Source organism: Dendrobates tinctorius, unplaced genomic scaffold (genome assembly GCF_039654945.1).
Source record: "Dendrobates tinctorius isolate UK_male_01 unplaced genomic scaffold, ASM3965494v1 ptg000037l, whole genome shotgun sequence".
Lineage (NCBI taxonomy): Eukaryota > Metazoa > Chordata > Amphibia > Anura > Dendrobatidae > Dendrobates > Dendrobates tinctorius.
The window spans coordinates 30,760,392-30,781,451 of record NW_027361705.1 but is presented as its reverse complement, the minus strand read 5'-3'; the positions used below and the strand labels follow the sequence as shown (position 1 = coordinate 30,781,451).

At 44.3% G+C, this 21,060-nt stretch overlaps 1 protein-coding gene across 1 annotated transcript; it reads left to right on the top strand.

The window, feature by feature from the left end:
• Window positions 1-383: 383 nt before the first annotated feature.
• Window positions 384-17,935, top strand: LOC141088098 (cathepsin D-like). Its single transcript, XM_073574031.1, has 9 exons — window positions 384-564; window positions 5,052-5,208; window positions 5,360-5,483; window positions 7,112-7,230; window positions 8,397-8,596; window positions 9,370-9,492; window positions 11,246-11,390; window positions 13,756-13,854; window positions 15,928-17,935. Exons 1-9 carry the CDS (start codon window positions 497-499, stop codon window positions 16,087-16,089), a joined length of 1,197 nt encoding a protein of 398 aa, XP_073430132.1. The 5' UTR covers window positions 384-496; the 3' UTR covers window positions 16,090-17,935.
• The last annotated feature ends 3,125 nt before the right edge of the window (window positions 17,936-21,060 follow it).

Here is a 21,060-nt window from a genome sequence, read left to right as displayed (position 1 = left end):
AGAACACAGGAATGCTCAGACGAACGACGAACGGGCTCTCCTGTGTATGGGCGAGTCGGCTAAGATCAAACAATCGAATCATCATTTGGCACGCAGACGTCTAAATTGTATGGCTGGCTTCAGAGATCTGGGTAAATCTAACAACATCTGCTCCAGATTGTCATAATGACACTTTCACAAACTTAAAATGTTGCACATGAATGGAATAAAAGGACAGTACTAAATATATCAATCAATGGAGTCAGGTAGGAAGACGTGAAAGAACAGTGACCATACGGTTATCCTGCAGAGAACACCATGACCATGCTGAGTGCTTTGCAGAACACACACCAGTACCAGGAGGATTAGCGCCCCCCTCCTCCTGATCACGTGATGGTGGGATCAGCTGACACTTCTCATGAGATGCCTGAGACTGCTGGGTCATTGCTGACAACAGGAGAAACACAGCGGACATAAGTATATATACAGAACAAAGGTGACAACACACCCTGTCACTATGGATGTGTCAGTAGTGTGGCCTCTGCTGCTGTGTGTCCTGCTCCAGGATGGATCAGCGCTCGTCAGGTGAGAGATACATGAAATATGCTTGGATTATTCGTCACATATGTTTCTACATGGCACATTGTGACACTATTGAAACATTGTTTTCTGTCCATTGTTTATCTAATATATCTCACATTTCATCCTGTGTGATGCTGTACAGTAACTTGTAAAAGTTTAGGCACCCCTGGTCAAAATTACTGTTATTGCGAATAAACAAGAAAGTTGAAGATGAAATGGTCTCTAAAAAAGCTAAAATTAAAGATGACAAATTTCCTTTGCATTTTAGGCACAATATATATATTGGTACCTAGTAGCACCCCCCCTTTCAAACGTATCACAGCCTGTAAACACTTTTTGCAGCCAGACAAGAGTCTTTCAATTCTGGTTTGAGGGATTTTCATCCATTCTTCCTTGGAGAATTGTCCAAGTTCTGTGAGATTCCTGGCTCGTCTTGCATCCTCTGCTATTTTGGGGTCTTGTCACAGATTTTCAATGATATTCAGATCAGAGGACTGTGAGGGCCATTGTAAAACCTTCAGCTTGCGCCTTTTGAGGTCGTCTATTGTGGATATTGACATGTGTTTAGGATCATTATCCATTTGTAGAAGCCATCCTCTTTTCAACTTCAGTTTTCTTTACAGATAGTGTTATGTTTGCACAAGAATTTGTAAAAATTTAATTGAATTCATTCTTCCCTCTACCCATGAAATGTTCCCTGTGTCATTCGCTGAAACACAACTCTAAAGCGTGATTGATTCACCCCCATGCCTAATGGTTGCCGAGATGTTCTTTTCCTGAAATTCTGTGCCCTTTTTTCTCCACACATAACTTTGGTCATTATGTCCAAAGACTTCTATTTTAAACACATCGGCCCAAAGGACTTGTTTCCAAAATGCATCAGGCTTGTTTAGATGTTCTTTTGCATACTTCTGGTGCTGAATTTTATGGTGAGGACACAGAAGATGTTTTCTTCTGATGACTCTTCCATGAAGGCCATATTTGTGCAGGTGTCTCTGAACAGTAGAACAATTTTCCTCCAACTCCAGAGTCTGCTAAATCTTTCTGAATGTCTTATGCAGTCAAGTGGGGTTCTGATTTGCCTCTCTAGCAATCCTACGAGCAGCTTACTGAAATTTTTCTTGGTATTCCAAACCTTATCTTGACCTCTACTGTTACTGATAACTACCATTTCTTAATTACATTTTGAACTGAGGAAAGGGAAACTTTAAACGCTCTGCTATCTTCTTATTGCCTTCTCCTTCTTTGTGGGCCTCCACCATTTTCAGAGTGCTAGGCAGCTGCTTAGAAGAACCCATGGCTGCTGTTTTTTGGCACAAGGTTAGAGTAGGCTGGGTTTTTATAAAGCTGGGAAATTTGCATCACTTGGCCTTTCTAAAAGTTGATTGTGAACAAGTCATAACACTAACAGGCTAATTAAGGTCTGAAACCTTTCTCAAAGTTATCTATACATACAAAATCTCCATGGGTGCCCAAACTTTTACATCAGCCAATTTTTCTTTTTGTAATTTTTAAAATGTAAGAGATGACAATATATAATGCTTTGCCTAAAATAAAAAAGAAATGTGTCATCTTTATCTTTATGCCTTTTAGAGCATTTAATCTTCAGCTTGCTTAACTATTCACAATAACAGTAATTTTGACCAGGGGTGCCCAAACTTTGACATGCCACTGTATATGTTATGGTATGTGTGCAGAACGCTTCAGGGATTTCTGATTGTACGGTATTACTCTACTTTCGGACATGTTTCTGGTAATTATTTTGTGCCAAAAAATTTGCGCATATGTGCAGCTCCATAGATAATAATGAGTGTGTTCAATTATTAAAAAACATGGTTAGAAGATATCCAAGAAAAACGGACGTCTGAATATAGCCATAAGCTGGATTGACACATCCACGTGTCACAGTCATGGAGCGGTCGTGGGTCTCCAGACCTGGACTCGGCAGCCTCATAGGCACAGTCTGTGCATCGCATTCTGTGCTTGCTTCATGACACACAGAAGTGTGAATTCGGCCTAAGGGGATAAATCACGCCAGACTCCTCTTGCTGAGCTTCTTATCAGGAAACAAAGAACTACGGTAATTCAGATCCAACAGATTCAGAAATGGTTTCTGCTTTTGGCGACTATATGGCTGAACCGATAGAGGTTAGACTGTGTATGGTTCCCAAATGAAGTCATTCTCTAACGTATGGGGTCAATGTTAATTAGCCATTCTGGGGGAAAAACGCATCACACCAATATGTAATATAAGTACTAAACAGATGGCAATATTAAAGGGAACCTGTCAGCAGGATTGTGCATAGTAACCTACACACAGTGTCAGGTCGGCACCGTTATACTGATTACAATGATACCTGGTGATGAAATCTGTCTTGTGGTTCTTGTGTAATCTTTATTTGCAGTTTTCAGTTGTTAATATGCCCATGCCCCGTGGAGGCCTGTGGGGGTCTTCATGTGGTGCTCTGATTACATATTCATAATGCAGACTGCTGACAGGTCACTGATCCCTCACTGACCTGCTCCCTAGTTTACATACTGAATATAATCCTTTTATTTGGTGATATACATGCATTCAGAAAAAAAAATTCTCACAAAATGGCGCCTGCCCATCCGATATATGCTACTGTGCAGGCACGGTCAACACCATTTTGAGAGTGAATTTTTATTTTTCTGAATACATGTATATCACCAAATAAAGTAATTACATGAACGTTATGCATGCACTGCTGTTACAGAGCAGATGCCGCTGCCGCCGCTTACCTGCTGATGTGAATTTTTTTTTCTTTCAAAACATATAATATTCTGTATGTAAAATAGGGAGCAGGTCAGTGAGGGATCAGTGACCTGTCAGCAGTCTGCATTATGAATACCTACTCAGAGCCCCATAGGAAGACCCCCAACAGGCCGCCCCTGGAGAACGAGCATATCACTAACTGAGAACTGCAAATAAAGATTACACAAGAACCACAAGACAGATTTCATCACCCAGGTATCTTTGTAATCAGTATAACGGCACCAACCTGACACTGTGTGTATGTTACTGTTCACAATCCTGCTGACAGGTTCCCTTTAAGTCAGCCAGGAACAGCAGATTTTCGAGAGAACTTGCACAACATTGTTCTTAACATTGTAACTATCTAACTTGTTCCAAACTGTCCAAAATGTTATACAGGTGTGACCATGTCAGCTCTACAGCAGTGGCTCCTGCACCAGGGCTATGCCTTGTGGAGGACTGTAAGGACTATGCTTTGGTTAACTCTTAAAGCACAGGTTGATGGTTTTTTTTAGTTTGAATCACATTGCACTTATTGGACTACATTTGTTTCTTTATGGTGTGATGACATCATTTATATAAAAATAAAAGAAGCATTAACAACCTGCGTACTTCATTGCCGAGCAATAGCCATAAAGAAATGGTTCCTCAGCTGGCTCATTTGCTAATTATAGATACTACTGTATCACATCACTGTCGCAGCCTCTGCCCCTTCCCTGATACAAACCGTCATCAATGATGCTCATTTAAGGTCCTGGGCTAGTCCCTGCGTGATGGGCACAATGACAGTGCCCTCTCTCACCAGCTCAAATCAGCACTAACGAGCTGGCAATTAAGCGCACTATCAGCGCGCAGTGACAGAATACCCGGTGTGCAGAGACCAGCGCCAGCCCTGCAAGTGACGTCTGACACAACACACTGATGCACTCTAAGGCCAGACAACCCCTGCAAAAAGGAATCTACCACCTTATCTGATAGCATCTTAACGTAGAGGCAGAGATCCTGATTCCAGCGATATGTCAGTTACTGGACTGCTTCCTGTAGTTTTGATAAAATTACCTATTTATCAGCAGGAGATTATCACTAGAGGACTAGTAAACCTGTTGCCAGGTAATCCTCCTTATTCATGAGCTTTGTATAGCCCTGCCCCCACCGCTGATTGGCAGCTTTCTGCCTATGCACTGTGCACACACAAAGCTGCCAGTGATGTGAGTGGGGTTATATAGAACTCAGCATTTAGAGAACTGCTAGATCTGCAGCAGAGAAAACAGGGATTTTATCAAAAGCCCAGCAAGTGATACACTGCTAGAATCAGGATCTCCGCCCTTACATCCCTTTTGTTATATGGGTATTACACTTAACTTTTCCTTTGATTATGGCTCTACACCTGTTTGTGTGGACAACACCAACATCTGGAGTCTTTCACCTAGGTAACAGTGTAGATACCATACAGACAATGTGGTTACTATAAAGCCCTTGTAGATAATTGGCTCAGTCCAGGTTGGTTCCAACCACTTTCAAAAACATGTCTATGACTCTGATCTAAACATCATTGTAGGCAAACAGTGGAGGAGGGAAAATGTCTTCTGTCCTGGGTAGCAAAACTTAGTACCATAATTAGGTGACAGGCACAGATGATCGCCAAGAAAAATACCATAATGATCATCTATACACTGTTTCTAAACTAATGATCCTATCTTTCACCTCGACCCAGGATACCATTAACGAAGTTCACCTCCATCCGTCGGACGTTATCTGAAGCCGCTGGGGAGGTGGAAAAACTAATCGGAAGTGAAGGATACAAAAAATATTACTCTGGATTTCCACCAAATGGAGGTCCTACACCAGAGACACTGAAGAACTATTTGGATGTAAGTCCTAAAGAATATATAGTGTTGGTTATTATGTAAACCTTCCATTGTGTCCAATGTACTAGATGCAGAAACGTGAAATAAACACCTCTTTTTTATGGTTTTGAAAACTAGAATTCACATTGTTTTCCATTATCATCACAACTTCTAGGCTCAGTACTATGGAGAAATTGGGATCGGGACCCCTCCACAGATATTCACCGTGGTGTTTGACACGGGCTCCTCTAATCTCTGGGTACCATCCGTGCATTGTTCCTTTTTGGACATTGCTTGCTGTGAGTAGTTTAAATCCTAAAATATTGCACCACATTAATGCTTTGAACTTGTAAAGGGTTATTCACATCTTCATGTTGGATAGTGCTTGCAAATCTTATTTAGTGCTTATTACATTAAACACTTTTCTTTTTTTGTTTACAGCTAGTTGCCTTGGAGACCGACCACTGCTGTTGTTCTTGTAAGCACGCTTTAGAAGTTGGCCAAGATTGCTGGAGTGCACTGGTACTTCCTAATCTTGGCCAGCTGGAGAGCACTGGTCTTTCCTATTCTTGGCCAGCTGGAGTGCACTGGTACTTCCTAATCTTGGCCAGCTGGAGAGCACTGGTACTTCCTAATTTTGGCCAGGTGGAGTACACTGCTACTTCCTAATCTTGGTCAGCCGGAGTACACTGCTACTTACTAATCTTGGCCAGCTGGAGAGCACTGGTACTTCCTAATCTTGGCCAGCTGGAGTGCACTGGTACTTCCTAATCTTGGCCAGCTGGAGAGCACTGGTACTTCCTAATTTTGGCCAGGTGGAGTACACTGCTACTTCCTAATCTTGGTCAGCCGGAGTACACTGCTACTTCCTAATCTTGGCCAGCTGGAGAGCACTGGTACTTCCTAATCTGGGCCAGCTGGGGTGCACTAGTACTTCCTAATCTTGGCCAGCTGGAGTGCACTGGTACTTCCTAATCTTGGCCAGCTGGAGTGCACTGGTACTTCCTAATCTTGGCCAACTGGAGTGCACTAGTACTTCCTAATCTTGGCCAGCTGGAGAGCACTGGTACTTCCTAATCTTGGCCAGCTGGAGAGCACTGGTACTTCCTAATCTTGGCCAGCTGGAGAGCACTGGTACTTCCTAATCTTGGCCAGGTGGAGTGCACTGCTACTTCCTAATCTTGGTCAGCAGGAGTGCACTGTTACTTCCTGATCTTGGCCAGTTGGAGTGCATTGCTACTTCCTAATCTTGGCCAGTTGGAGTGCACTGCTACTTCCTAACTGTGGCCAGCTTCAGCACAGTGCTTACATTTTAGACATTTTTTCTGAAAAGAAAAGTGTTAATATCTTAAGAACGGATGAAAATTTTAATAAGCAGTAAATTGCAAAAATGCTTATTTTTACAAGCTCTATCCATCGATATTTATTTATAGATGTGATTAACCCCTTAAATTGTGACATCACAATTTATGTTTTATGTAAAGGGTGACAAAAACATTAAAAATGCAAAAATGAGCAAGTCTGTGCGAAACACTTACTGCAAATGTCACAGGCACTTGTGTTGAAAACAAGCGGTTATTGTATTTCGTCTCTTGAAGGGAGACACAAGGTTAACGGTCACACATTTAATGAGAAACAGTCTCTTCAATAAAAGAACCATTAACTGAACGCGGCTTACTAGTGCCCTTGGTACAAGAGAAACATTGCACTCAGAAGTTGATGTGGAGCTCTGTATTACGGTTCGTGCCAGATTATCGGATTTACTGGATTATCAGATTAAAGGAATTTCTTTGGATCGGGGATGGTCTGTAAAGTAAAACAATAGCTTGTTGTCTACAGTACATACATAACACAGAAACATGTTTTTAACGATATCTCAATAAATAATTCTACGCTATAGACAATAACTTGGCAATCTCTTTTTCAGTAATACACCACAAGTACGATTCATCCAAATCTTCCAGCTATGTAAAGAATGGCACCGAGTTCTCTATCCAGTATGGCAGCGGCAGTCTGTCTGGGTACCTGAGTCAGGACACTGTGACGGTACGTTTTTAGGCAGAATTACGCATGATATGCATAAGGCTATGTTCACACACTGCATTTCTGCAGCGCTTTTTTTTCTGCAGGCAAAACCGACTCTTTTGGCAGTAAAGAAACAGTTTACAAAAAGCGAGTTTTTGCAGCGTTTTGTTGTTGTTGTTGCATTTTTGCTGCTTTTTGTGGATGTAGATTATATGTAATTTATCTTCAGTTTTGTTCACCAAACATGGAACAAAAACGCAGCAACAATGCCTGGTTGATCTCATTGCTTTCTATGGGTGAAAAAAATGCTGCAAAAACGGTGAAAGATTTGACTTTTAAAAAACACAGTTTTCCAAATCATTCAGGGAAACAAAATACAATTGTGTGCGTGAGATTTCTGAAATCTCATAGCTTATACGGGTACTGTAAAAAGCAGCTTAAAAAATGCAGAAAAAAAAGTTGCAAAAACATGTTATGCGAACATAGCCTATGCATTATTTTCCCCCTACCTTTGAGCATAACAAAACACAAATGCTACTGACTTATAAGAAAACTGTTACACAATAATAATTTTACAATATATAGACATTAATAATAATGTAATGTCCCCACTAAATGTATCCACGAATCATAGCTCTAACATAGCCCTGATGTCCTGAAATCAAATCACTTTTAACAGGAATCTGTCGCCAGGTTTTTGCTACCTCATCTGAGAGCAGAACAATTTAGGGGCAGAGACCCTGATTCCTGATGTGTCACTTACTGGGCTGCTTGCTGTCATTTTGATAAAATCCCTGTTTTCTCTGCTGCAGATCTAGCAGTTCTCTGAATGCTGAGCCCTATATGATCCCACCCACATCTCTGATTGGCAGCTTTCTGTGTGCACTGTGCATGGGCAGGAAGCTGCCAATCAGTGGTGGGGGCGGGGTTATACAGAGCTTATGCATATGGAGGACTACTTAGCAGCAGGTTTATTAGTCCTCTAGTGATAATCTCCCGCTGATAAAAACACTAAAAATACCCTTTATGACAATAACGTAACATGTACATAATACTAATAGATACTTCATATAATATAGGAGCATTGGTTATACTGATTTTAGTGATAATATATTCCTTAAGTCTAACTATTTGGAGAAGTAGTGATACTATGATCTGTCTCATGTATCTTCTCCACCACAATCCAGATTGGTAACCTGGCAGTGAAAGGACAACTTTTTGGGGAAGCCATCAAGCAGCCCGGAATAACCTTTATCGCAGCCAAGTTTGATGGTATTTTGGGAATGGCGTACCCACGAATCTCTGTGGATGGGGTCACTCCTGTTTTTGACAACATGATGCAGCAGAAGCTCGTGGAGCAGAATATTTTCTCCTTCTACCTGAACAGGTGAGAATGGTATCTGTACCAGAAAAAGTTGTATTTACTTGCAGCTGGTGACAAGAAGTCCTGCGATTAGACTTTTTGGCACAGCGATGGGGTCACTGTTCACCTTCTTTGGTTGGAACAATTACGTTACCTTTTGTAGTCTCTTTGTTAAATGTCACACTTTAGTTTCTCAAAGAATAGAGAAGAATTGGAGCTCACGCGGAAATGAAAAGCAACTGTGGTATACGACGTTCAACCTCCAACATCCAACATACGAGTAGAATTAGGAGAGTTCAGTTCAACCCATAAACTCAGGAATAGGATTCACAAAGATTGCAGATGCAACAAGACATCAACTTCTTTCGATTCTTTCTAGCCACATTTCTGTAGCTTTATATCTAATAAGGTTTGTTAATCAGCCATGTTATATAAACCTCAGGATTTGGCTCAAAAAAATCAGCTCCAAATGGAGTCATCTTCTGCTAGACCTTTTAAGACCCTGAGTTTTGTGCCAGAGTTTGGCCTGCCTGGTTGATACTCTGGCACTTTGGTGGACCAGTCTGACCCTTCACAACACAGCCCGCTTTCCCCTACCACCAAAACGAGGTTCTCATTGGCTTCAGATCATCTCTTTTTACAAAGTAACTGTGGAGAAGTTTTGTTTCATGACCTAATGTGACAGCCCTCCTGGCTAGGAAGCGAGAAGAGGGACACCATCATGATCATCTCATGGATACAGAGGATTCCTAGCAAAACTAATATGATTTGATCAAATGTTAATTTATTTTTTCTAGGAACCCAGAATCACAACCTGGTGGTGAGCTCTTACTGGGTGGCACCGACCCCAAGTATTACACAGGAGACTTTAATTACGTGAATATCACTCGTAAGGCATACTGGGAAATTCACATGGACCAGTAAGTAGTAGGAGTGTTATACGGCTTTACTTTTAATTGAATATTGGCATTTTATGGAAGTATGCAAAAAATGTCAAAATATAATGGCTCATTCAGACATCAGTCTTTCTTCGAAGAGTGCTATCTGTGTTTTTGACGGATAGTACTTGTACCAGTAATATTCCATGGTGCTGTCCTCATGTCCAATTTTGTTCCTTGGAAAACTGAGACATGTCCGATTTTGATCTGAGGGTTGGACCAAAACTGGCAATGTGAGTCTATGGGTCCACACTTGGACAACACCCTAGTGGGGTCCGATTTTCACGGACTGACAAAATGGAGAAGGTGGAGAAACTTTTTGTCTCCATGTACGAGAATAACTTATGACACTCAGACCACACAAAGTCTGATCAAAGCAATCTGTCTGTTTTTCTCATACGTGAGAAGATCGGAGGTCTGAATGAGCCCTAAAGCAGATTGCATGAAACATTTTCTTTAAACACAAAAACTTTCTTTTTGGACATTTGTTGGCACCTTAGCTGCATTTTTGACATCTGTGGATGGGATATCGCCACATTCTCCCCCATTCTCCGCACTGAGATGCTTCTTTCTGAATAGCAGAGTAGCAGTACTCTGTAGACTGAGAAAAAAGATTTGCGCTGCCTTAGGGTATGTGCACACGCTGCGGATTCTGCTGCGGCTCCGCAGCGGATTTGGCCCTGCGGGTCCACAGCAGATTCTGCTGCGTTGTACAGTACCTTTATTTCCTATGGAAATAAAAAAAACGCAGTGCACATGCTGCGGATTTGCTGCGGGTTACAATCCGCAGCATGTCAATTCTCTGTGCGGATTCCGCTGCGGTTTCCTACCTTTTCCATTGTGAGGTGAGAAACCGCAGGATAATCCGCAGATAAACCGCAGGTCTTTTAACTGCGGATTTACCTGCGGATTTTACAAAATCCGCAGGGAGAAATCCGCAGCACCTAAAAACTACGTGTGCACATAGCTTAAGTCCAGCATCCGATCTGGGTCTCTGTGGCAGTCAGACAGACTTCACTTCTACACCGGTATCCTGGGCGCCTTTGGCTTTTGCTAGGTGTCATGCAACATAGGACAAGGGCAGCACAAATCTTTTTCTTCAGCTTTTGTATTCAGACTTTCACTTGAATGAGGCAAATGGAGTTGAAAAATAGGAAACTTTGGACCATTTGACCTCCATTCCAGCAGTTTTTCTTTTTTCACTCGGACACAATAGTGTAGTCTACCATTTTTGTTTGTGTAGGAGAATCTGCTGTGCATCAGTCTGTGTAGACGTAAAAAAAAAGAAAATCACTTAAAAACAGTCTTCCATTTTAAATCTCGGCCCCCGAGAACTCAGTCTGCGAATGTGCTGCCTCCGGCGGCCGTTTTCCCGAGGCCTACAGCTGGGAAACCATAGGAAAGTGAAGGAACTCCGCTTATCGCAGACATTTTCTGAAAGCCCAAGGCCCACAGCCTCACACCATCGGATCACCCCCTCCTCCCACAGCATCGACCTACTTCCGCCACCAGCCCCCTACAGCAGCGACCCTGCCTCCTGTGACCCCACTTCACCGCAGCTGCCCTCTCCCCTGGTAATCTACCGTAAAATCGGACTATAAGACGCACCACCATTTTATTAAAAAAACATTCTCCTATTCTTCCCAAAATTTGAGGTGCGTCTTATGGTCCACTGCCTCTTATAGTCCACAAAATACGGTATATGGTTAACTGTTCTGTCTCCTGATCCCTATAGATTAAGTGTCGGGGATCAACTTACACTTTGTAAAGGTGGCTGTGCAGCCATTGTAGACACTGGGACCTCACTGATCACCGGCCCAAAGGAAGAAGTGGTTGCCCTGCAGAAAGCTATTGGAGCCATCCCATTAACTCAAGGAGAGGTGAGGGTTTTTCTGAACATGTTACTCAGATACTACTGTATATTTAATGAAAATCAGTTACAAACAAATGACGAATATGACGGTAAAAGCCTATAAAATCCTTTTTAATATCACGATGCATATGACGTATTACAATATCCCCAGCTAATACAGACAGAAACTCCTCTAACTTTGGATTTGAGATTGGACCTATTTTATAACAAATCTATCTTAGAAGACGTCAACAATAAAAGTAAAGTGCAACGTAAAACCTTGTCATTTAAAGCATTTCAGAAAAAGCTCTCGTGTGTGTGTGCACATGAGGAATAATGCTATTTCTTGTATCCTGCTTTTTTACCAGTCTCCCCTATAAAGGCTCCCTTTCATTTTCAGTTCTCTCTGAGCTAGTGGGGGGAGACTAGCTGCTATGATGTTTCCTACACACTGCACTCAGAGAGTTGGATTCCTGGTCTTCTTTCTCTGTAACACACAGACAGAAGCAGCATGGAAGACATTATACAGTAGTACTGAACTGCATGGCTGTGAGTCCAGCACTGAAGCAAAATCCATTTGCTGAAGGCTGCAGCTCAATCTGCTTGTGTCTTACTGGTCTCTCAATGTGCTATGTGTTCTTGATTACTGCTAATGTTTCCATAGACTTCAATAGGCCCTGTTCTGTCCTCACTAAATGAAGCAGAATTCATATACCGGGTGCAATAAGAATACTGTAGTTGAATCTGTGCTTTATTGAGCGTGATGGTATATTGGCACGGTGAAACTACAAGTAAAACATATATATATACACTCAGCCAGTACGGGGTACATCAGAAATACATATTATACATAGTACATTATAAATCAACATCTGCACTAATAGCTAACCAGGGCAGAATTAACTAAGCAGGCTAATATGGGACAGGAATTAGATGCAGGAAGCATAAATACTTAACAGCTATGCTATCACAAGGGGAGAAGAGAAAATGAGATGCTTCCTGAATGCAGGCAGAAGGAAAAAGGAGAACTGGAGGGAAATGAGGGCTGAACTAACCATAATCCTTTGCAAAGGCTACCAGGATGCATTGCAACCTTACCAGAATGCACTGCAAAAGCTTACCAGAATGCACTGCAACGGAGTGAAAAGTAGAAGCAAAGTGAAAGTAAAATACAATAACACTGCGGTTATGAATCTTGTCACCATAGGGAGCCAGAAACAATGAAAACAATAACAAGCAGATAATCGAGGATTATGAATCAGATTTAGGAGACAGAACAGGCCCTGTAGCCTGATACTTCAATGAGCAGTCAGTCTTCCTTTGACCAGGACGGATTTAACTGTACAGATGTAGAATTTCTTAAGGCCCCGTCACACTAAGCGACTTACCAGCGATCCCGACACCGATATCAAGGTGTCAGGATCGCTAGTAAGTCGCTATGTGATCGCTGGTGAGATGTCACACAGACAGCTTCACCAGCGATCAGCACAGTGATGCCGAGCGCCCGGCATCGCTGGCCATCCCTGTAAAAAATAGAATTAAAATAAAAAATATAGTTATTCTCACCTTCCGACGTCGCGTTCAGCCATCCTGCCTCTCTCCACGCTCCGGTCCCAGTGATCCTTTGCACGAATGACCGCGAGATGTCACGGTCTCGAGGGATAACAAAGTCTCGCGGTCATTCGTGCAAAGGATCACTGGGACCGGAGCGTGGAGAGAGCCAGGATGGCTGAACGGGACGTCGGAAGGTGAGAATAACTATATTTTTTATTTTTTTTATTATTTTTTACACCTGATCGCTGGTCTCCCGCCTGTCACACGCAGCGATGCGTGCTGGCCAGCGGGAGACCAGCAACCAAAAAATGTCCAGAGGTTTCTTCCAGCGATCAGCGATACCGGCAGGGGGGCCGCTCGCTGATCGCTGTCACACAGAGCGATCTCGCTGGTGAGATCGCTGTTGTGTCACAAAAGTTATGACTCAGCAGCGATCTCACTACTGAGATCGCTTAGTGAGACGGGGCCTTTAAAGTAACACACAATAAAGATATCACAAAGCAGAAAGTTAACACTTGACATTTAACACAACAAAAGCCATTGAACTTGTATGGTTAGGTGTCAGGTTACACTTTTCTACATCGAGATATTTTATTGCATTGTGGTATGTTTGTCATTTTAATGAATTATACATCTATTATACATCTATATTTCAGAATGGATGACAAGTTCAGGAAGCATAGGGGAGGGGAATAAGTGGCTCATAAGTGGAGATGAGATATATTACAAAGTTTCTTACATGCATTTGTACTATTGATTTATGCCAATTTTGTTGAAACCACCAGTGACTATTCAAGAATATATTGCAAGATCATGAAAAAAAAAGCTTTATTTTACAGTACATGGTGCAGTGTGAAAAGGTCTCTTCATTACCTGTCATCTCTTTGAGGCTTGGAGGGCAAGAGTACACCCTAACAGGAGAACAGTACACTCTGAAGGTAAGTGAATGCAGCTGCTGGAAACTACTAGAATAGCTCCTATATAGGGGGAAGAGGTCACAGTTGCACTTGGATCCTGGTACCTCAAAAGGTCCCTCTGCTCCATAAGCGATATTAGGGTGGGGTGATGTCACATATTTTGCACTGAGACTCAGACTTGTCAAGTGACCCATTAAAGGGGTATTCTCAAATTGCCTCTTGAGCAGCTTGGACCAGTGCAATTTGCTTGCTTCCTGGTATCTAGCAGGGCGGGCTTTCCTTCTTGAGTGACAGATATCGTGAAGAGTAAAACTATAGTGTCATGGTCACTGTGTGTCTGGGCGCAGGTGTTACCGCAAGGCGAACCCATAACACACGTGACCCTGGATACAGCGCCTCCAGTGGGGCGAATTTAAATAATAAAACGTGCAGATGGATACACCGCCTCCACCTGGCGAATTTAGGTATTACACGTTAATAAACATTCTGGAAACCCCGCCTCCAGTACGGAGAATTTAAATAATAAGGGGGACCTGGGAAACATTAACAGTGGTGGGCCCTGCGATAGGGAATGGGGAGATGGAGACCACCTAAGCTCCCCTGAGCCAGTGTCCCTGCACTCCTAACATTCCCTATACAGGCTCCGCGCCTGTCGCTGCACGCGAACCTAAACCCCTTGCTCGCCCTGACCCTAAACCCTCACTAGGGAATGGGTCGGTGCGGAGACTAATCCCACCACTGCACTAATAACACACATGAGGAAAGAGACAATACAGGGGGAACACCACTTAGCTTTGCTCTGTTGCGTGCGCTCCTAGCAACAGAGCCCACCACCTGCGTGCATCTTCTCCTACACCTGGATCCATCACCATAACAGGATCCTTTACCTTAGTGCAGCCTTGGAGCAGAGTCCACCACCAGTTGCTGCTGCTTAGAACCAGAGTCCCAAAGATGAGCTCAGCTTCTGCCACGAAGGCAAGCATGCTTGAGTCCAGCTCAGCAGCCAAGTCCCACATGGTGAGTGCCACTCTCCATAGTCGCCACTCCACCAGTCCATGCAGACACTTCCCGCCGACACCATCACTGCGACCCCACCACGCCATGCCAGCCCTTCGTCCAGACACCATAGCTGAAACACGTCCCCCCTGGCTAAGCAGCGCAGGACTCCTCTCCAGCTCCATCCTTCCACCAGGCTCTCAAACTCAGAATGAAACCAATCTCACAATATCACAGGCAGTGATTGCACACCCCTAGCACACCTTTATAGGGTGTCAAACCTGATACATAATTACGTGCACAAAACCTAAAGTGCGATACCACTAACCACCACCGGGGACAGTCAAGACACCTTGGAACTTTCCAAAGTAAAAAAAGTTCACCCAGTGCAATTTAAAACTGTCAGATCATGACATATAGAATTAGTAGAACTATACTGTAAAGCTCAGCAGAACTTCTGCTGTAACACATTCAGTTATCAGTGGTTTGTTCTAAGTCTACACAGTTATCACTATGTTTATACATAGGGCATCGAAACAAGCTCCCGGCTCCAAAAAGCGAGAGCAGAGAGACGAGATTAGACCTGCTCTGAAAGCTGCCGGGCTGGTGATGTTACAAAAGAGGGAGACAGAGGGGGAGGTAGGGAGGTGAGCAGAAACTGCTGTATAGAAATCAATGGGCAGGAAAAAGGTGGCTGGTATGTTAAGAGTTGACCTTGCTCCTCGAATGTAGCTACTGTGCGCGCTCGGCCAGGGTCTACAGGCCAAACTATGAAAACCAGTTGTTCGCTATAAAATACAAAAGCTTTAATTGCAGGAGAATGGCAACAGATAGAAAAAGAAAGTCATTTGCAAACTTATTTTCATGCTGTCCAATTAATGAAAGTCATTTAACAACTTGAGAAAACCCCTTTAAGCAAGATGCTATGTGTTCTGCAAAAAATAAGGACTAATGACTAGCCAGAATCCTACTATAACAACTATAACAGATACTATTTTTCACTCATTGATCCCTTAGAGTTGTATGTGCGTTGATCGTTATCTACTATCTGTTGAAGTTCTGGATATAGCTAGTCTGACACTTGTTATATTCCAACAGGTGACTCAGGGAAGCCATAAAATCTGTCTGAGTGGCTTCATGGGTCTTGATATCCCTCCTCCGGCTGGACCCCTCTGGATACTTGGAGACGTCTTCATTGGCCAATATTATACTGTATTTGATCGCGCTAATGACCGGGTTGGATTTGCTAAAGCTAAGTGATGGACATACCATACAGAGTCCCAGGAATTTCAGATCTTCCCATGAACTCAATGCAACGTCTACCCACTATCTGCCTAATAATAATGCACTTTGGGAATATTTTAGTGGATTCAATTGACTTGTTTTAGTTGCACCAAGTTAGTCTTTACCATTCATCCTCCACAAACAAATTGCCTCTATCTTAGTGACTAGTCACTCAATGCCTTTAGACTGCATATAGAAATGGTACAAGGAACACCTATCAATAAATGATAAACTCCAATCCGGGGTACCACGTAGTTATATTGTACTTGTTTTGTGGTTGTATCTCGTATCAACACTGCCAGTTGTGTACAAAGTAGCAAGGTTTCATACGTTTTCTATTATTTGTTTGCGTTTTTCATGCACAAAAGGTCCATAAAAAACGAATCAGATATCTTTGTTTTCCTGTATGGGACAATGTATAGCTAGAAAGTGGTTTGTACTCTGAACCCATAATTTATCAGCCAGATGTCCAATATGGCTCCACTAGAATGTAACTGAGCTGAATTGCATCAACTATGTGTCTTCTACCGCTTTTACCCATGACAATCACCACTGGTCAAAAACACTTCCAGCCCTTAATGCCATGGAAAAATGTAATTAATATTAGGCAGGCTGCTATTCACAAGGGCTAACAATAGGTCTACGTATATGTGGCCAGTCTCCAAGAAAAGACTTCTACAACAGGTCAATCAGAATTGTAATGTAAGTCAAATAAGTTGGTGGCCTGGCAGTGAGATCTCCTCCAACTTCTGGGATGAGGGGTGGTCCTATATATGATACATACTGTATATGGTACAGTTCGGTCGTGGAAAATTTGACAAGGACTTTTGCAGACATCTGTGGATCTTGGTCCCATTACAGACCGCAATGCATGGAATAGCCAACCCAAGCATGACAGCCTCATCGAAATATATGAAGCTGTCATGCTCCGGTTTGGAGACCTGCGGCCAGTCCGTGCATTGCGGTCCGATCTTGGTCCGTTTTATACAGCATTCTGTAACCTAAGTGTGGAATAGGTGACTTGCCATCTTTGCTCTTGGTACATTGTTGTAAAAATTCAATTTTGCCAGACAATTGCTTAATGTGTTTAAAGCTATACTTATATATAATGATATTATTGAGGTATAGGTGATGCCAAAAACTTTCGTCACCTTAATGACTACTAGTAAATGACAAAAATATGTAAAAGCAAAGGTCCAGCTTCTTTTGTATCTCAAGTTACATGTTTAATTCTGTAGAGTCATGGCCTACATAATTTATTTTCTGTTTTCTAATTAAGTTGATAATGTTTTGGAGCATGATAGCTTTTATGCCATTGAGGGATATTTGTGAAAATGCATGGTTATGTGCCCAGTCGGTATCTATAAGGATTCCCTAATTGCCCAAAGTAAAGTGTGCTGCTAGTGTATAAATCTAGTGATAAAGCGAATGTGATTGGATAAGGTGTTATCGGAGCATGCTCGGGTGCAAACTGAGTGACTTTGGTGTGCTCAAAATATGTTTGAGTCCCCGCGGCTGCATGTCTCATGGCTGTTCGACAGCCGCAACACATGCTGGGATTTCCTGTTAGTTAGGCAATCCTTACATGTGTTGTGTCTGTCGAACAGTCGCGAGACATGCAGCATCCAACAAACATATACTTGATGAAATGGTCACTGCCCTATTTGAAGCTTCGAATACCTTTTCCAGTGTAGCTAATTACTCTGTTAGAGGTGCCTTGAGGTTTTGATACGTGCTGATGGTATAAGACCACCTACATGAAGGTTCTAGCCTGCTATATGGAAAGTAATGCCGCAATAATAAAGAACAAATCTTCCCATTGTCTCAGTTGTCTGTACTTTTTTACTGGTGTAAAGCAGGGGTCCCCAACCGCCGGTCCGCGGCCCAGCACCGGGCCGTTGCAGTGCCCTTGCCGGTCCGCGGACACAAGGGGAGCCGGGGGGCGGTGCAGCAGCTGATACTCACCCTGCATCCCGCGGCGGCTTCATCCAGCGGCGGCTTCATCCAGCGCTGAGCGGTCACGTGCTACCGCTCATTTAAGGTCATGAATATGGACGCCACTCATCTCCCATAGGCGTGGCGTCCATATTCATGGCCCTTAATGAGCGGTATCACGTGACCGCTCCGCACAGGAAGAAGCTGAAGCGCCGCGAGATGCAGGGACGTGCAGCGACGGGAAGGAAGTTCAGCGACGTGAGGGTAAGTATGATGGGGAGGATGGGGGAGCCGAGCGGAGCCATAAGGGAGGGAGAATGGGAGCGGAGCCATATACACAGGGGAGGGAGAATGGGAGCAGAGCCATATATACAGGGGAGGGAGAATGGGAGCGGAGCCATATATACAGGGGAGGGAGAGTGTGAGTGGAGCCATATATACTAGGGAGGGAGAATGGGAGCGGAGCCATATATACAGGGGAGGGAGAGTGGGAGTGGAGCCATATATACTAGGGAGGGAGAATGGGAGCGGAGCCATATATACAGGGGAGGGAGAATGGGAGCGGAGCCATATATACAGGGGAGGGAGAATGGGAGCGGAGCCATATATACAGGGGAGGGAGAGTGGGAGCGGAGCCATATATACAGGGGAGGGAGAGTGGGAGCGGAGCCATATATACAGGGGAGGGAGAGTGGGAGCGGAGCCATATATACAGGGGAGGGAGAGTGGGAGCGGAGCCATATATACAGGGGAGGGAGAGTGGGAGCGGAGCCATAAATATAAGGGAGAGAGAGTGGGAGCGGAGCCATATATACTAGGGAGGGAGAATGGGAGCGGAGCCATATATACAGGGGAGGGAGAATGGGAGCGGAGCCATATATACAGGGGAGGGAGAGTGGGAGCGGAGCCATATATACAGGGGAGGGAGAGTGGGAGCGGAGCCATAAATATAAGGGAGAGAGAGTGGGAGCGGAGCCATATATACAGGGGAGGGAGAGTGGGAGCGGAGCCATATATACAGGGGAGGGAGAGTGGGAGCGGAGCCATATATACAGGGGAGGGAGAGTGGGAGCGGAGCCATATATACAAGGGAGGGAGAGTGGGAGCGGAGCCATATATACAGGATGGGACAGGGGAGCCATGTATACAGGATAGAAGAGTGGGAGCAGAGCCATGCATACAGGATGGGAGGATGCGAGCGGAGCCATGTATACAGGATGGGAGAGTGGGAGCAGAGCCATGTATACAGGATGGGACAGGGGAGCCATGCATACAACAGGGGGAGCCACACAGAGCTGGACGGGGGGGACCACACATACATTTTCTGATGATTAGAAAATAATCAGCATGTACAGTACTCCAGTACAATTGTTCTTAAGTGCTCAATGCTCCATTTCCTTGTAGGTTCCAATCATCATTAGCAGTGACGGTCATCAGTAGAAGTAGCCCAGTGCTCCCACTGAAACAGAGAAACAAGCCAGGTGCTCCCACTCATTCAAAACCTATGGTGAGTTGAGTCACATTAAAAATGTTATAATTAAATGATAAATATGCACTGCTAAACTACAACCGCGTCCATAGCCCCGCCCCCTTATGACCAAAGCCCCGCCCCTGTCACACCTCCATCCCCGCCCTGCCGGGCCATGGAAGAATGGTCTTGGTTCAAGCCGGTCCCTGGTGCAAAAAAGGTTGGGGACCACTGGTGTAAAGGGCACAACTGAAGAAGTAACTCTGAGGATACTAATGGGTGCTGTAAAGGTAGACACCAAAGTGTACAGTGCCTAGCAGATGTGTGGCGCCCCTGAGGATTCAGTTGCCACAGAGGTACTGCACCTCCTCCTGAGGTGTGGTGCCCCACCATCCAGGTAGGTTGGAGGCTCCTGACCACGCTCCAACACCTGCATCCCACACAACACAGTAGTTCAGCAAAGCCACATTGCGGCTCCCTGCTTGGAGTGTAGCAGAGCACCTTTGGTGGCTCCCTGCTTGGAACACGAAACATGCTGGGAGGCGGGTGGAGTTAGAATACATAAAAGAGCGGGAAGGTTTAGGATTTCAGGTAAGTCAGTCAGTCAGTGAGTGGAGAGTGAGGAGAGAAGATCCCTGGGAGAGGGATGGAGGAAGGAGGTGCTGCAGCAGACCTCAGTGACCTGGGTCTGCTGGCATGGGAAAGGAAAGAAGGAGAAAGACATTGAACAGAAACCTGATCTTCCATGAGAAGGAGAGACTAGTACGGAACGAAGGAGTAAAAGGGAACTGAGGACGTGGGTTAGGAGAGAACCCTGCCTAGAAGTTCTAAGCGCAAGGCCGGGGCCCGGTCCCCGAGGTTGTATGGATACTAATGGTCCTACAGCAGACACCGGTGGAGTAGTGAGCTGTAAATGCACTACTCCCATCTAAGACTTGGGGGCACAACAGCAACTTGGATAGTGAGCCGGGACTCAGGAGTAAGGAGTCCCCGAAGCAGGCTACAGCTGTCTGCCGTACAAGTATGGTTCTTGGGAACATCTGTCAGGAGGAACTCTAGTGTAACTCAGTACTAGGAGTACTTCACACCAAAGGCGCTATAAGAGGAGACGTTCAGAAAGGCACATGTTGGCAGAGTGTTGGAAGGGAGCATTCCATCTGACCTGGAGGTTGACTGAGTCCCTGACCCGGAGGACACAGCACAGAGGCAGGCATCTGTGTGTACTACAGACTGTGAGTAAAGCTTTGGAACTACATGCCCTGGTGTCCTCCAATTATTCCTGCGCTAACACACCCTGTACCACTACATCGGGGTACCAGCTTCTACACCACCTGTGCCTCTCCTCTACCCCTACATCTACACTGCCCTGGGACAACAGCTCCACCTGTGGGAAGCTTCACCATCTTGGCTGCACCACACCACCAGTCCCAGAGGATCTGCATGCAGCGTCGGCTTAACATCTCACTTGCCGAACACCACAGGTGGCGTCACAAACTTTTCATTTAATCAACTACATTCCACCATTCAAACTTCCCTTATTAATT